The sequence below is a fragment of the Mercenaria mercenaria genome, chromosome 2 (assembly GCF_021730395.1).
Source record: "Mercenaria mercenaria strain notata chromosome 2, MADL_Memer_1, whole genome shotgun sequence".
Lineage (NCBI taxonomy): Eukaryota > Metazoa > Mollusca > Bivalvia > Venerida > Veneridae > Mercenaria > Mercenaria mercenaria.
Window position 1 is genome coordinate 114,777,365 of NC_069362.1, and position 17,910 is coordinate 114,795,274.

At 35.1% G+C, this 17,910-nt stretch overlaps 1 protein-coding gene across 2 annotated transcripts in view; it reads left to right on the plus strand.

Moving 5' to 3' along the window:
• Window positions 1-1,295: 1,295 nt before the first annotated feature.
• LOC123564997 (dual specificity mitogen-activated protein kinase kinase 6-like) overlaps window positions 1,296-17,910 on the plus strand; it is a 34,026-nt gene continuing 17,411 nt past the window's right edge. Inside the window, exon 1 of one of the 2 annotated variants that reach the window (XM_045358972.2) lies at window positions 1,296-1,797. In XM_045358972.2, coding sequence (XP_045214907.1) covers window positions 1,785-1,797 — 13 coding nt within the window. In that variant the 5' untranslated portion in view covers window positions 1,296-1,784. Of the gene's footprint in view, window positions 1,798-5,155; window positions 5,393-17,910 lie in introns of those variants that run through there. The other variant, XM_045358971.2, reaches the window with a different exon arrangement.

Genomic DNA, 17,910 nt, shown 5'->3' on the forward strand with positions numbered 1-17,910 from the left:
CATGGACACCGTAGTATGAATGCATCTGCGGGTGTCTCTAAATTGATTCTGGAACTTGTTACACGTGCAAATGTTGAGCTCTGCTCAACCCGGGCCTAGAGGTTGTAAACGGTTACATGCATTTCAACAACCGTCCATGAAAAGGTTCAGTCAAACCGAGTCTGCAAAATATTCAGACATTCCGACGGGATTCCAATTTTTCTATTGTCATTTCGTGTTGAATTATTAGGTCAATGCACGACCTGTTAACACTGGCTCCATCACTTTTTGGAGGCGAGTTGGAAAAAAGAGCCAATGATACTTTTGAGGGGGCGCGAATGACTCGAATTATACAAGAAATGTAATCAATGGACTAGGGCGAGTTTATGGTACGCTAATCGATTTGCAGTGCGAAAGCATTGATTTACTTGAGGACTTTTGAAAGTTGTGAAAGAGGACAGGTTCAAACCGAAAGTGGACATGTGCCTATATATTTTTGTCTAATTTACACAAACTGAAGAATCCAAAGTCATCATACCGAATTTGTTGAAAAAGAATGACAAGACAAGTATTACTATATGTTAACGGTCTTAAATCCGTCTATGAGCATTTGTGACCAAGAATCCAAGCAAATTTAATTTCAGGTTGTTGAATGCTTTTGAATTATCAGCAAGATATCCGAATTACTTAATCTGTATTGAGATATGTTTGCACATTATTCTCTATTGTGACATTTCTAAGGGTGCTCGAACATAATACGGAATTTTTAATGTAAGGGGATCGAGTTTCCAGTTCGATAAAAGATTTCATGGCCAACTAATTTCGGGATTAATTTGACTAGTGTTAACAATGAGTCAATCGATATTATTACAAATTCTATATCAATGCCACATCAGATAACAGTAATATTCGAAAAAGAGCGATAACTCTTATCTCTGATTGGAACATTTAGGCCTAAGTGTGAGCACTTATGTTCTTTAGTTAGATCATTTCCTATTTGATGATTATGAAATGAAAATTTAATTCTACATAATCACCCACAAACATGAAATACGAACAATAAGCCAAAATTGATAAGCATGGGTCCATCAGCGTATAAAACGTCTCCATTAAACCAACCAAATTGCTTGAATTATAGACTCTATGAATGTTAACACTGTAATGTTATTTTTTTTTTTAGAAATTGCATGGGTATTTTTTCAACAAAATTAATACATGACGGCAACGTCCGTTCTATCCGTTTATAATCATCCGTTCGGTTCTTTCAATATTTTATCTTCCTGCATCAGAGAACTGAGAAGAAAACCAGTCTGTTACCCTGTAACTTGCAAAATATTTACTTGAGTTGGGGATTTTGCTTGCAAATTATATTGGCAGATTCAGATGCTGCTCAGAGTGGTTTGATAGATTAGAATAGATTCTTACAATAAAAGTAAGATATTGCATAAATCTGTTTTTCACTGCAATGCTGGAGAAAGAGCTCGATTTCAAGGCATACCCTGCATGAGTCAATTGATGACGTCATCGGGCTTTCCCTGGTCACGTTTTCACGTGTAAATTGGCGTTTCCTGTCAGTATAGGATATTGTGATTTTGAAAGGATATTTACAAATTATGAAATAAACAAACAGTTGAAACTTTCATTGTGTTAAGATTTTCTGTAGTACAGCTAACACAAGTGGGCTTGTAATCGTCGCAAAAATCATACTACCGAGGGAATTTCGCACAAAGAAAACGTAAGACACGAGGAAGATTTTTGATTGGACGGGCACCTGTTGGACAATTAATTGAATGGTAGACTGAAAGATGTCGGGTCAAGGTTAGTGACGATTTGTTGCAAATTTCTCTTTTATCAGACTTTTAGATGCATGCACTCTTGCCTTAAATTAATTTATTATTGTTGGGCGTAACCCTTTGCTGACGCATGTTTGCAAATTCTTGCAACTAGCATATGAATTTGCAAACCAAACATTCACTTCCGTTGCACCACACTGCAAGCAGGTTGTGGAGATATCGCCGATTTCACTATGCAGTCACCCCTGCTTTGAATGGACAAATGTTAAGCAGGTACAGTGCAAAGTGTATGTGATTCAAAAAGTTCAGCAATACTAAGTAAGTCTTCCTGTAGAACTGTTTGCATGCTTAGTGGACAGAATTGAGACTGAAATCAGTGGAAATAACCTATTTTTTTTCTTCTTTTTTTTTTTGAGAATTAGAATAAATTTTACCTGCAAAGAGAAAACTATTCTAGTTACTGTGTGAGTAAAAGTAAATAGCCAATGAAAAAAGCAGACTTGCATAAATCATGTACATGATGAACATAACATATGACACTATTATACTTGTTTTAAAAAGAACAATTTTCCCACTAATTTAACAATGTAGTTGCAATTTTCCTACTAATTCAACAATAGACATGTAGATGTAGTTTTCCAGGATGCAAACCCAGGCGAAAGTTTTAACAGCTAATTACTGTTATGAATAGGTAGCATTATTCTGATTGCAATACATTAGGTTTATACTTTCATCGCGATATGTGGTGTAGTTCTCTGGGTTAGTTTTTGCGCGTACAAAAAATTTCAACTCACAATGTATCAACTTGAGTAGCAATTTTGTTCAGCCGTTCTGGGCAGAAACAAGGCTCTGTCCTCCATAACACTACCGGTAAGCATGTGTAGTACAAAACATGTTTTTTTCCATCAAATATTGTTTGCGCCCATACTGATAGTTACCGTGCAGGTTTTTTTCCGGTTGTTTTTATAGCCGTTGTTCTGCTCTATTTCCAGTGCCAGAATGAGTGCTAATATTCCCAATCTACATTCTGAAAAAAATTTCATCAAAATTACACAAATATTGACCAAATTATGGACAATTTTGTAATGGAAGTATGTTAAAGAGGTTGTACAATGTGGAACAAAAGTATATAAGAAAGTGCTTAAACACATTCTTACTATATCCTATGGGACTAAATATTTCACAATTTGGAACATTTACGTGTCAAAATTCCCAATTTTGGGGGTACAGGCTATGTTCCCAAATTAGCTAGAAAAACACGCACCATGTTGCCTAATCAAAATCTGCAAACAGTCCACAAACTATGTAAAACGTCATCAGTTGGTGTGTACTGTGTAAAATATCATCATTAAATGTGTATTTACAGCAGATCGAAACTGAAAGTTAAAGAAATCAAAACCGTCGTAATTTCTACTTGAGATTTTGCACTGGCAAAATTTTGCGAGCTTTGGCAGAAGTCACAAGTTCGCATTGTTCAAAATGTACTCACATTTTGCTAGTATGCGAGCTTAAATTCGAACCCTGGTTCTATGCATTGACCTACACTGAAATTAATTTTCATGTATTTGTAGTTTAAATTTTAAAGTATTAATAAATGTTGTCTCAAAGGTCATGGCATTCCATTTGTTTTGTTTAATATCATGGTAAAGGGTTTCTTTAAATGAGCCGTGCCATGGGAAAACCAACATAGTGGGTTTGCGACCAGCATGGATCCAGACCAGCCTGCGCATCCGCGCAGTCTGGTCAGGCTCCATGCTGTTCGCTTTTAAAGCCTATTGGAGTTGGAGAAACTGTTAGCGAACAGCATGGATCCTGACCAGACTGCGCGGATGCGCAGGCTGGTCTGGATCCATGCTGGTCGCACACCCACTATGTTGGTTTTCCCGTGGCACGGCTCAAATGTTTTCGCTATTTCCTCACTGATTTAAATGTGGAAATCTTAATACATCTTTATTTTAAAGATGTTAACATGTGAAAGCAATACATTTATACATTTTCAGACATTTTCAAACGCGATAAGTTACATTGTATTGCACAAAACCGTATCTACCAGCTTACATGCAACAGTTATTAAGTGTAAAAGCATTGAAAGAGTTGTGTGATCTGTGCATTATGTGTTAGATCATTCTAGAAAACAAATGTTTGAAGTTTCATTTAATTCCAACGAGATACCAGATTACATGCAACAACTTGATCAAACATAGCTAAGTTGAAATAGGGGCATAACTTTGAGAAAAAGCAAGACCGATTTAATTATCTGTGCATTTAATGTCATATCATCACAGTGAACAAGTGTTTGAAGTAATAATCCATACCCACAAATGGTTACTGATCGAGATACTGGCTTCCATGCAAAAAGGATTATTTGTCGTTTTAATAAAGTGAATCATATTGCAAAATGCTTGTACTGTGTAAATGTTGAATAATTCCATTTGTCAAAAGACTAGTTAGAAGTTTTGTTTGGTATAATATATATGACTGTTTTTATGGTTGAAATTGGATAGATCTACATAGACATTATTTGGTATGTTGTTCCCTTACTTTGTCAAATTAAACAGCTCTTTGAATTGGCAGCCAATATGTTCCATGAAAAGCTGGTAACTCTGGCTTTACAAAAAAGTAGCTAAAACTTATTTTGATACAGTGATATTTGATATATAAAATGAACATCTTTTTTAATTTTGACAATCGGTGGATTCATTTGATGACTTTTGCAAATAAGCTAGAATTTCCGAGTGAGAGTGTTTCGAATGTCCCAGCAGTTGCATATTATTAAACAGTTTATTTCCAAGTATTGAAGTACATTTGCTGAATGGCTTGCCAATCAATTTATTATAAATGCTTTCTTAATATCCATATTCTTTTTCTCTTCATGATTTTATTATAGCCCAATAGTTCAGTGCTGCACACTATAGACCAGTCAGTAGCACAAACTAGGGACTGCTGATTTATATAATGTTGTATAAGAAGTCAATTGTTCCAGATATTATTGAAATTTAATATTAATTGTTATGCCTAGGTTCAGTTATGCCCCATGGAAATTCCACAAGTGTTGTCAGCATTCCTATATTGTAAATGTCATCTAGTTTTCCCATCACATTATAATTTTAACCCTTTAACTATTTTTGATGTATAATCTGTGATTTCCCTGATCAGTGACTTCCCTGTAAATTTTGTTTGACCTACTTTGTTTTCACATGTTGTATCCTGGGTGCCTGGCTAGACACATGTAGTGGGGATTCAGGTTTAATGTAAACAACCAATCAGAAGACACCTGTCTGGTGAGTCAGCCATGATATGAATGAAAACTACATAAACAACTGTGTCATCAGCCAATCAAAAAGCACCTGTTTACTATATGTGTAGTAATGTGGAAAACAGCTGATCTTAACTTTCTAGGAACAGCTGTAATATCTAGGATTTCCATTCCATGTTGGAAAATTGACAAAAAATATTGTTGTTTATACAAGGAAACCTCATTTTACTTGATTGTCTTGTATGATAAAAAAGCAAAATTGTTTTTGAGCATTAAAACAGATACAGTATGTTAAAAGTTTGTTCTGGATTTAATCCAAGTACAGAGATGTCTGCAAAGAAGTTAAAAGGAGTGGGTAAATTAAGTAGGTATTTATAACAGTATTTTTTTACTAGATTTTTTTTGCAATGGATCATTGTAATAAAACTGTGAGATTTTATTTCAAAATTTTTCAAGTATACAATAATATGCATTTTCTGACTGTATCACTGGTTATGGCTAAAGGTTCATTATACTTTTCCCATTTTAGTCACCTACAGGTGTGGCCAAAGGGGAGCCTGGCTTTAGGTTGGCCCCATGTCCGTATGTCATTCTGAAACATTTGATCATGCAATAAGTTAAAAATTACAAAATATTTTTTTTAAAATGTAAGTTGTACATCACTACATGCACTTTAGTTTACAATGCTAAAAGATTTTGTTGTAGATTTCCCAACTTAGTGTGTTTATCATTGTTGCAGAGTAAATATATGTATCAGTTGTAATAATTTCTGTTCCTGTTGTAATTTTTCTGTTCTGCTTAAGTGTGTGTGAATCACCTGTTTATAGGATTTATAGTTGTGTTCAATTATACAGAAATTTGGTCCTCTTTAAGGAATATGGAACAGCCATAAAATTTGTGCAGCTGTTAAATGAGAAATAAATTGAGATAAGTTTGAGCTGATTTTTATGTTGCAAAATGCTCTAGTAAATGATGTTAATGCAATTAAAAACATTGATGTGTTAACCCTTACCCTGCTAAATTTCTATAATGAATGTCCCTCGTTCAGTTTGGACAGTACTATGAACTGTTAAAAGGGGTGCTTACCAAAAAGATACTGACTGAATGGCAAACAGTTCAGACCATGATTAGACTGCATGGATGTGCAGGCTGATCTTGGTCTGCACTGGTCGCAAAGGCAGAATCTCTTGCCGCCAGCAGACTGAAAGTTAAAGATTTTTTAGAAAAGAAAAAGAAGGCTGTTAACAGTTTAAATGAATACATGTATGTGCTAAATTTTGAAATTGTTAGGCAGGTTTGACAGAATTGGTGGTTCAAATTTCAGCATTTGTATAATAATATACGTAACTGTAGAAAATGCATGCTATAAATATTGTATGACATGACAACAGAAGCTCCGCAGGCGCTGATGACAAGACAATGGCCATACTTTACCTAACACCAAAAAAACTTAATTCATTTCAAATTAGATGTCTTGAATATCCAAATACTTGCATACAAGTTGCAAGAATGAAAAAATTTCCATAAATTGATTTTGCATTTATAGCTTGGACTGTACTCATCGGAGCATTGGTGTCACCATTGTCGTCTGACACAACTTGGTTCAAGTTTTGCATGCAAGTTCTTATCATAGTAACAATTATATGTATTGAATTGAAGCTTCACTCAAAACTTGGTCATCAAGCCTATTAAAATAATCAAGTTAGATAACTCTTTTCGTAGAATGGCTCATTTTCGTCTTAGAACTCCTAAGGTTAAGTTTTGTGTGCAACTTTCAAGTTTTTGAAACTGACATCCTCCCCATCAAACTTACTTAATATGCATGTACATGTAAGAGAACTCTTTTCTTTTTCAAATTAATGCCCTTATTTGACCTAGAAAATTTGGTTGAAATTCTGCGTGCCAGTTGTTACTATTGCAGTAACAAAATTTTCATTTGTAGCAAATTGTTATATAATAAATTAAATAATTTAGTTACATAGTTCATGTCTATGTATCATGATGGCCCGTGTTCAGCTTAGAAATTGACAAAAGTCTAACACGCTGTCTTAAGGACAGCACTTTATTTTCTCGTATGAAGATAGAGGACAGTTAAGTCTGTATAAGAATATGCACATCCTATTACTTGGTTGCTTCATCTTTAAAGGGAAAGGCAACATTTTTCTGAAGTTAGTTTCGTCAGCTAGGATTTCTAAATCATTTAAAGAAGTGAAAGAATTTCCAAAATCTGAGTAAAAGTGAGAAAGTTATGAGCATTTAAATATTTGCTCAAATTGGCGGCCATTTTGTTTCCATGGCAACAAAAAACAAAATGGCAGATTTATTAAATTTGTAGATACACATTTGAACTGTATTTACTTATTTCTGTAAAATAATTTCTCTATTTTTTCCAGCTTTAATAAAAGAACCATGTTTTACACCTTACACTCAAGAAACATATGAAAATTAATCCATTTAAAAGGTTATTTGCTAAATAAAGAATTCAGCAGTGTGTAAATGATGTCATAATCACACTAAAATGGCTGCCTCCATGATCAGCCATTTTCTTAAATTTCAAACTGCCATATCTTTTTCAGTAGTGGTCCGATTTTAAAAATTCTTTCAACGTTATGAAAGGCTTGATCATGGCTTTCATATAGAATTTACTTTTTATCAGGCTTTCCTTACCCTTTAAACCTTTACCCTGTTAAATTTCTAAAATGGACTGGTCCATCATTCAATTTGGGCAGTACCACTTATTATTCAAAGGGGTGTTCTCTGAAAATTTACTGACTGTATAGGGAACAGTGCAGACCATGATCAGCCTGCACGGAAATGCAGGCTGATCTTGGTCTGCACTGGTCGCAAAGGCAAAATCACTTGCCTCCAGCAGGCTAAAGGTGAAAATGGGGTTGCTGTGGGAACAAGTAATAAATTATACATACGATAGAAAGTGAATCATAAGGACAAGTACCACAGTTTTTTGTCATGAAATCTGGTTCATAGATAAAAGGAAAATCAAAATATTTTTAGTCTTGTTTTCCGGCTAGTTTACTGAAGCCAAATAGTTCTGAAGCTACATAATTTAAATATAAAGGCTTTGTATTTTTTTTTTTAATTTCTTTGCTTTGTACTTAAAGGAATTTAAACTGGGCACTCAGCCACTGTATTCAAACTGCAGCTTTAATAGCCAAAATGCATTGATGCATGTTAATTTTAATCTTCTATTTCTTGTGTTTCGCCTTTGAAAAGTATGGCAAAAACGCCATAAGACTGTTGCTGATTTCATCAAGAGTGATTAATCAGTATTTAAAATGTTTACTCAACAAGTGTGCCAGATTTTGACCAAAACAGGTATTGACATAATAGTACAGACATGACAAAATGATAAAACATACTTCTATATTTAAGATTATTTAGTTAAGAGTTTTTGTTTTTTTTTAAATGTTTTGGTTCCAGTGTCTCATCATACCTAATGACTCATTGATTATGTATTTATTGCAACAGATAGACCTGATTCATTCACTGCAGCACTAGTTGTCTAAATTACCTATGATTCATGCGAAACAATTACTCTCCAGTTGATGATACTTGTCAGAAAAAAACAGGATGAAATTGATGTTACACTGGGGAATGTTGTTTTATAATGATGCCAACTTTTCAACAGGAAATCTTGAGTGAGATTCACAGGAAAAATACAAAAACTTCCCTGTGGGACAAATCAATTTTTGTTAGACACTCTCTGCTCTAGTTTTCTTCTTGTTGCCCTGGTGACATATTTTAGCCTGTTTTTACAAATTATCAGGTACATAATCATACTCCCTGTCACTTGCTTTGGATTTTTGAAAAGAAAGATCTATGTTGCTTAGAAAAGTAAGAATGTTCTAAGTAATTATAACAATTTGAATAATTTAATTAATTTTTCATTGATAGAAAGTTTAAAATTCCCCAGGCAAAATAAGAGAAAAGGGTTTTATTTTCCAAGGTCCAGATTACATAGTGTTTCTTAAATAACATATTTATACCCCCACCAAACATGTTTGAGGGGGGTATATAGGAGTCAGTTTTGTCGCGCCCCGTCGCGTCCCGTCCCGTCGCGTCCCGAAATCTATTATCTCAGTTATTACCAAATGGATTTGATTCAAACTTAAAATACATGTTCCACCTTATCACCCACATCATGTGACACAAGGTGCATAACTCTTGACACCAAGTTTTCATGAATTATGTCCCCTTTTACTTAGAATTTAAGGTTAATTTTGTTGTATTTTCACTATATCTCAGTTATTACTAAATGGATTTGATTCAAACTTAAAATAGATGTTCCACCTCATCACCCACATCATGTGACACAAGGTGCATAACTCTGACACCATTTTTAGCTCATCTGATTTTTCGAAAAAAAATGATGAGTTATTGTCATCACTTGAGCGGTTGTCGGTGTCGGCGTCGGCGTTGCCTGGTTAAGTTTTATGTTTAGGTCAGCTTTTCTCCTAAACTATCAAAGCTATTGCTTTGAAACTTGGAATACTTGTTCACCATCATAAGCTGACCCTGTATAGCAAGAAACATAACTCCATCTTGCTTTTTGCAAGATTTATGGCCCCTTTTGTACTTAGAAAATCAGTTTTCTTGGTTAAGTTTTATGTTTAGGTCAGCTTTTATCCTAAACTATCAAAGCTTTTGCTTTAAAACTTGCAACACTTGTTCACCATCATAAGCTGACCCTGTACATCAAGAAACATAACTCCATCCTGCTTTTTGCAAGATTTATGGCCCCTTTTGGACTTAGAAAATATCAGATTTCTTGGTTAAGTTTTATGTTTAGGTGAACTTTTTCTCTTAAACTATCAAAGCTATTGCTTTGAAACTTGCAACACTTGTTCACCATCATAAGCTGACCCTGTACAGCAAGCAACATAACTCCATCCTGCTTTTTGCAATAATTATTGCCCGTTTTGGACTTAGAAAATCATTTTCTTGGTTGAGTATTATGTTTAAGTATACTTTTCTCATAATCTATCAAAGCTATTGCTTTAAAACTTGCAACAGTTTTTCACCATCATAAGTGGACACTGTACATCAAGAAACATAACTCTATCCTGCTTTTTGCAAGAATGATGGCCCTTTTTAGACTTAGAAAATCATGGATAGGACAATATTTCTATTATACAAAAAAAATCAGATGAGCGTCAGCACCCGCAAGGCGGTGCTCTTGTTTTATGAATTATGCCCCTTTTTACTTAGAATTTAAGGTTGATTTTGATGTATTTTCACTATATCTCAGTTACTACTGAATGGATTTGATTCAAACTTAAAATAGATGTTCCACCTCATCACCCACATCATGTGCCCATATCATGTGACACAAGGTGCATAACTCTGACACCAAGTTTTCATGAATTATGTCCCCTTTTACTTAGAATTTAAGGTTAATTTTGTTGTATTTTCACTATATCTCAGTTATTAATAAATGGATTTGATTCAAACTTAAAACAGTTGTTCCACCTCATCACCCAGATGATGTAACATAAGGTGCTTAACTCTGACATAAATTTTTTATGAATTATGTCCCCTTTTACTTTAAATTTAAGGTTGATTTTGATGTATTTTCACTATATCTCAATTATTACCAAATGGATTTGATTCAAACTTAAAATAGATGTTCCACCTCATCACCCACATCATGTTACACAAGGTGCATAACTCTGACACCAATTTTTCATGAATTGTGTCCCCTTTTACCTAGAATGTAAGGTTAATTTTGATGTATTTTCACTGTATCTCATTCTGATTGGCTTAGAGCCAAAGGGGAGTAACCTTTTTTTAACTTTTGTACTGAGTTTCTTCCCCTTAAATTCCAGGAATTAGTCTATTTTTAGAAATCCTATTTTTAGATTTTCAATATTTTAGGTATTTTTCTAACTTTTTTATTATAAGTCCTATGTAAAAAGTAAATACATTTTTCTGTGGTAACATGGGTTGGTAAGACACTTTTTTGTATTCACTTTTAGTGTATCTCTAATATTAGAGATTTAATATATTTACTAGTATGTATTATACTAGTATTACTTATATGTGGAAGCCCAGGATGAAGTACTCCAAAGTATTTTTAAGATTTGTTATGGTAGCCATTCTTCTGTGACAAGACCGTATGGTGGGGGTATGAGTCACTCCTGTGACAGTTCTAGTTTACTTTTCCAAAATATAAGGAAACAGGTACTGTAGATCTGTTATCCCAATACTTCGACAGTTTCAGTTATTGATGATTTGAACCTCAAATCGTGGGCTGAGCGCGAAACTATTGTAACTGTATATAAATAAAGAACAAGATACAATAGTTTCGCGCTCAGCCCTCGAAATGTGGGACTGCGTTAATTCTAATTTGCCACTGATGATCACTGATCAGACTAGATAGCAGTTTTTTATATCATTTATTTTTTCACAAATACAATTTACAAATTCATTGCTTTTTAGCTTGACTAGTCCAGTATTGTACTAGCTCATGTTGGTATTGGCATCACACCTTTGTTTAAAGTTTTGCATGCAAGTATGTATAGCCATCATTCAAAGGCATATAGTTAGACTAGCCACTAGACTGATATAAATATATATTTTTACATTTTTCCTTTTTTGACGATTTTAATTTCATAGAGACAAAAGCCAGTCTATTTTAGAGATTTTCACAGAGGTTATCATGATATTGGACATAGAATATAGACTGGCTCAGATCACTACATTTAATCATAAAATGTAAAAATGATATATCATAGTCTAGGAGCTAGTCTAGCATATAGTTTGAAACTTTACTTATATTTTCTTTTTCTAGGTCAATTACCAGCCTCACTGGGTCTAGTCCCAATTAACTCTGACTTGTATATTGGGCAAATTATGTCCCCTTTTGGACTTGGAAAGTCCTGGTTAAAGTTAATTTTCCATACAAGTTACTATAATCTCCAAAACTAATGCAGATACTGGATTGAAACTCTAGATATTTTAACATTTAGTCCAGTAATATTCTTGCTTCTGGGACAACTATTCGAATAGTCGAGCATTGGCTGTCTTACGGACAGCTCTTGTTTTAGTTGGTACTGGAGTGAAGGCTTGCAAGTTTTTAGTTACTACTGCTGGATTTATATAGTTACATGTAGGGCCACAATTAAAAATATGTTTGTTTGCTGTCTGACTACCTACCCACTGAAAATGCTGCGCCTCAAAAGTTTTTATTGGTCAAAAATGCTGGTCAAGTTTGAGTTGCAATATGACAAGTGCTGCACAAATTTCAAATTTCAAGTTAGCAATATAATAAGTAAGAAAGTTTAAATTGTATTATTTAATTTCATCCTTTGTCTTACTTTTACAGCAAAAATATTCTGTAAATAACTATCGTCATATTATATCTAAGGCCTCACCAAATTAAAAAGTTGTTTATCGGATTTGCCGCTCGTATATTTTCAGAAACACAAAAAAATTTTTGTTTTGTTTTTGGCTTGCGCTCTCCCCATTGAAAAAATTCAATCCAAAATTTGTTGGTGCGCTACTTTTTACGGACGTAAAAGTGTATAAATGCTTATTATTCTAGTCCTAGATGGTTCTCAAATGGATTTTAATCAAAATAAATACATACTACGCACACATCATCTATAATAAATCATAACACTTATATTTAGTTGCATTAAAGTTGTTTCCCTTTTATGTAGTTAGCCATTTTCTTCAAATGTTTACCAAATTACATGCTACAAAATCGATTTATTTCATTGAAAACTGGATGAAGAAAAACATACAAATTTATTTGATAACATCAATCTACATTATTTTGGTAAGGGTAAATACTTATTGATGCATGTCACTTATCTGTTTTCTGTTTTTCCTGTCCAAATGATCAGCATTTGCATACGAAAGTTGGTGGATAAGGAATTTACATTATGAGTTGATTTCAGAACAGTTTCGATTTTCAAATTTTCCAATCATTTAGTAAACTAATGTTAATGCACGTTAATCTCCATTTCAGACTTTAATTGAGACTTTGTTTCAACAAATTTAATATGTTTTGAAAGTTTAAAGTTAGAAAAAGAGCTGTACATAGACATCATGCTCGACTTTTCTAAATCAGATCTTTGGCAGTAAAAGGGGCATAGTAGTCAGAAGCTTTGAAGGTACAGAGCTATTGGTCATTATATAAAACTTAATTAAAAATATTCTATGTTAAAAAGGGGCATAACTCTGTCTAGATTCAGACTTAGAGTATTGTTTCTCCAGGTGTAGACTTTGACAGTAAATAACTGTTCTAAGTTTCAAATCAGAAGCTTTAATAGATCTAGTAACACTCACATAGATATCAGATCTGATGTATCAAAAACTTTGTAAAGTCAGCTAAGAATGCTACATTTTCATAGCAGTAAATATTCAAGTCACATATGTATGTGATAAGTATGGTGTAAGGTTATGCATTGTTGTTTATTACATATTTTCTAACAGCATTTTCAAAAGCATGCATTATTAGATTACAGTGTACTGTATGACTGTTATTACCTTTTTTTCACGAGTTCGCTTTGTTGTGCGTCTGCAGGTCAGATTTTCTCAATCTCTGGGGACTTACTTTTTAATTTAAAAGGGCTATACATTCTATTTTAAGGTTTTTATTAGTCAGTCGAGAGCCAAATGAAGACAAATATATTTCTTCGCTCGCTCCTGATTTTCTCAAAAACCTAAAAAAATATTTAAATTATTTTTTCGCTCGCCGCCTCAATTTTTTCAGAAAAAAATCCGATGAACAACTTATCAATTTGGTGTGGCCTAATGGTAAAAGTATAATCCCCACACAAAGAAAAAAGAATTGCCTACCTACCTACCTACTCAACTTTAAAAGGTAGGGTCGGGAGACAGCAGACAAAGACTTTTTAGCTCACCTGTCACAAAGTGACAAGGTGAGCTTTTGTGATCACGCGGTGTCCGTCGTGCGTGCGTGTGTCCGTCCGTCTGTCCGTCCGTAAACTTCTGCTTGTGACCACTCTAGAGGTCACATTTTTCATGGAATCTTTATGAAAGTTGGTCAGAATGTTCATCTTGATGATATCTAGGTCAAGTTTGAAACTGGGTCACGTGCCTTCAAAAACTAGGTCAGTAGGTCTAAAAATAGAAAAACCTTGTGACCTCTCTAGAGGCCATATATTTCACAAGATCTTCATGAAAATTGGTCAGAATGTTCATCTTGATGATATCTAGGTCAAGTTTGAAACTGGGTCATGTGCCATCAAAAACTAGGTCAGTAGGTCTAAAAATAGAAAAACCTTGTGACCTCTCTAGAGGCCATATATTTCACAAGATCTTCATGAAAATTGGTCAGAGTGTTCATCTTGATGATATCTAGATCAAGATCAAAACTGGGTCACGTGCCATCTTAAACTAGGTCAGTAGGTCAAATAATAGAAAAACCTTGTGACCTCTCTAAAGGCCATATTTTTCATGGAATCTATATGAAAGTTGGTCTGAATGTTCATCTTGATTATATCTAGGTCAGGTTCGAAACTGGGTCATGTTCGGTCAAAAACTAGGTCAGTAGGTCTAAAAATAGAAGAACCTTGTGACCTCTCTAGAGGCCATATATTTCATGAGATCTTCATGAAAATTGGTCAGAATGTTCACCTTGATGATATCTAGGTCAAGTTCAAAAGTGGGTCACGTGCCATCAAAAACTAGGTCAGTAGGTCAGATAATAGAAAAACCTTGTGACCTCTCTAGAAGCCATAATCTCCCACCACACAGTGGTGTGGGAGACATATTGATTTACTCCAGTCTGTGTGTGTGTCTGTCACAAAGTTGTCCGCACTTTAAGTCGAACATTTCTTATCCGATTTTCACCAAACTTGAACAAAATGTGTTTGACCATAAGACCTCGGCCAAGTTCGATAACTAGCCAAATCGGTCCAGACGTCTTGGGTAATGGCCCTTGAATTACCAAAAATTGGTCTTTTTACTCTTGTCCGCACTCTAATTCGAATATTTCTCATCCAATCTTCACCAAACTTGAACAAAATGTGTTTGACCATGAGACCTTGGCCAAGTTCGATAACTAGCCAAATCAGTCTAGGCATTTTGGAGTTACAGCCCTTGAATTATCGAAAAATCGGCCTTTTTACTCTTGTCCGCACTCTTAAGTCGAACATTTCTCATTCGATCTTCACCAAACTTGAACAAAATGTGTTTGACCATGAGACCTCGGCCAAGTTCGATAACTAGCCAAATTGGTCCAGGCATTTTAGAGTTACAGTCCTTGAATTAACGAAAAATTGGCCTTTTTACTCATGTCCGCACTCTTAATCAAACATTTCTCATCCGATCTTCACCAAACTTAAACAAAATGTGTTTGACCATGAGACCTCGGCCAAGTTCAATAACTAGCCAAATCGGTCCAGGCATTTTAGAGTTACGGTCCTTGAATTAACGAAAAATTGGCCTTTTTACTCATGTCCGCACTATTAATCAAACATTTCTCATCCGATCTTCACCAAACTTGAACAAAATGTGTTTGACCATGAGACCTCGGCCAAGTTCGATAACTAGCCAAATCGGTCCAGGCATTTTAGAGTTACAGCCCTTGAATTATCGAAAAATCGTCCTTTTTACTCTTGTCCGCTCTCAGAGTCCAACATTTCTCATCCGATCTTCACCAAACTTGAACAAAATGTGTTTGGCCATAAGACCTTACCCAAGTTCGATAACTAGCCAAATCCGCCCAGGCACTTTTGATTTATGGCCCTTGAATTACTGATTGGATCCACTCATCCAGACCATCTAATTGGATCCACTCGTCCCTACCATCTAGAGAAACTAACATTTTTAGCTCACCTGTCACAAAGTGACAAGGTGAGCTTTTGTGATCGCGCAGCGTCCGTCGTCCGTCGTCCGTCCGTGCGTAAACTTTGCTTGTGACCACTCTAGAGGTCACATTTTTCATGGGTCTTTATGAAAATGGTCGAATGTTCACTTGATGAATCTAGGTCAAGTTCGAAACTGGTCACGTGCCATCAAAAACTAGGTCAGTAGGTCTAAAAATAGAAAAACCTTGTGACTCTTTAGAGGCCATATATTTCACAAGATCTTCATGAAAATTGGTCAGAATGTTCACCTTGATGATATCTAGGTCAGGTTCGAAAGTGGGTCACGTGCCTTCAAAAACTAGGTCAGTAGGTCAAGTAGAAGAAAAACCTTGTGACCTCTCTAAAGGCCATATTTTTCATGGGATCTGTATGAAAGTTGGTCTGAATGTTCATCTTGATAATATCTAGGTCAGGTTCGAAAGTGGGTCACATGCCCTCAAAAACTAGGTCAGTAGGTCAGATAATAGAAAAACCTTGTGACCACTCTAAAGGCCATATTTTTCATAGGATCTGTATGAAAGTTGGTCTGAATGTTTGTCTTGATGATATCTAGGTCAAGTCCGAAACTGGGTCATGTGCCATCATAAAACTAGGTCAGTAAGTCTAAAAATAGAAAAACCTAGTGACCTCTCTAGAGGCCATACTTGTGAATGGATCTCCATAAAAATTTGTCAGAATGTTCATCTTGATGATATCTAGGTCAAGTTCGAAAGTGGGTCACGTGCCTTCAAAAAGTAGGTCAGTAGGTCAAATAATGAAAAAACGTTGTGACCTCTCTAGAGGCCATATTTTTCTGGGATCTGTATGAAAGTTGGTCTGAATGTTTATCTTGATGATATATAGGTCAAGTTTGAAACTTGGTCAACTGCGATCAAAAACTAGGTCAGTAGGTCTTAAAATAGAAAAACCTTGTGACCTCTCTAGAGGCCATACCCTTGAATGGATCTTCATGAAAATTGGTCAGAATGTTCACCTTGATGATATCTAGGTCAAGTTTGAAACTGGGTCATGTGCCATCAAAAAGTAGGTCAGTAGGTCAAATAATAAACAAACCTTGTGACCTCTCTAGAGGCCATACTTTTCATGGGATCTGTATGAAAGTTGGTCTGAATGTTCATCTTGATGATACCTAGGTCAAGTTTGAAACTGGGTCAACTGCGGTCAAAAACCAGGTCAGTAGGTCTAAAATTAGAAAAATCTTTTGACCTCTCTAGAAGCCATATTTTTCAATGGATCTTCATGAAAATTGGTCTGTATGTTCACCTTGATGATATCTAGGTCAGTTTCGAAACTGGGTCATGTGTGGTCAAAAACTAGGCCAGTAGGTATAAAAAAAGAAAAACCTTGTGACCTCTCTAGAGGCCATATTTTTCATGAGATCTTCATGAAAATTGGTCAGAATTTTTATCTTGATGATATCTAGGTTAAGTTCAAAACAGGGTCACGTACCTTCGAAAACTAGGTCAATAGGTCAGATAATAGAAAAACCTCTCTAGAGGCCATATTTTTCAATGGATCTTCATGAAAATTGGTCAGAATTTTTATCTTGATGATATCTAGATCAAGTTCAAAACTGGGTCACATGCGCTCAAAAACTAGGTCACTCTGTCAAATAATAGTAAAAACGACGTCAGACTCAAAACTGGGTCATGTGGGAACAGGTGAGTGATTCAGGACCATCATGGTCCTCTTGTTCAGTTGTGGGAGACATGCGCTTTTCTCAAAAGCATCTCTAGTTTTCATGGGATCTGTATGAAAGTTGGTCTGAATGTTCATCTTGATGATCTCTAGATCAAGTTCGAAAGTGGGTCACGTCTCGCCAAAAACTAGGTCAGTAGGTCAAATAATAGAAAAACCTTGTGACCTCTCTAAAGGCCATATTTTTCATGGGATCTATATGGAATTTGGTCTGAATGTTTATCTTGCTGATATCTAGGTCAGGTTCGAAACAGGTTCATGTGTGGTCAAAAATTAGGTCAGTAGGTCTAAAAATAGACAAACCTTGTGACCTCTCTAGAGGCCA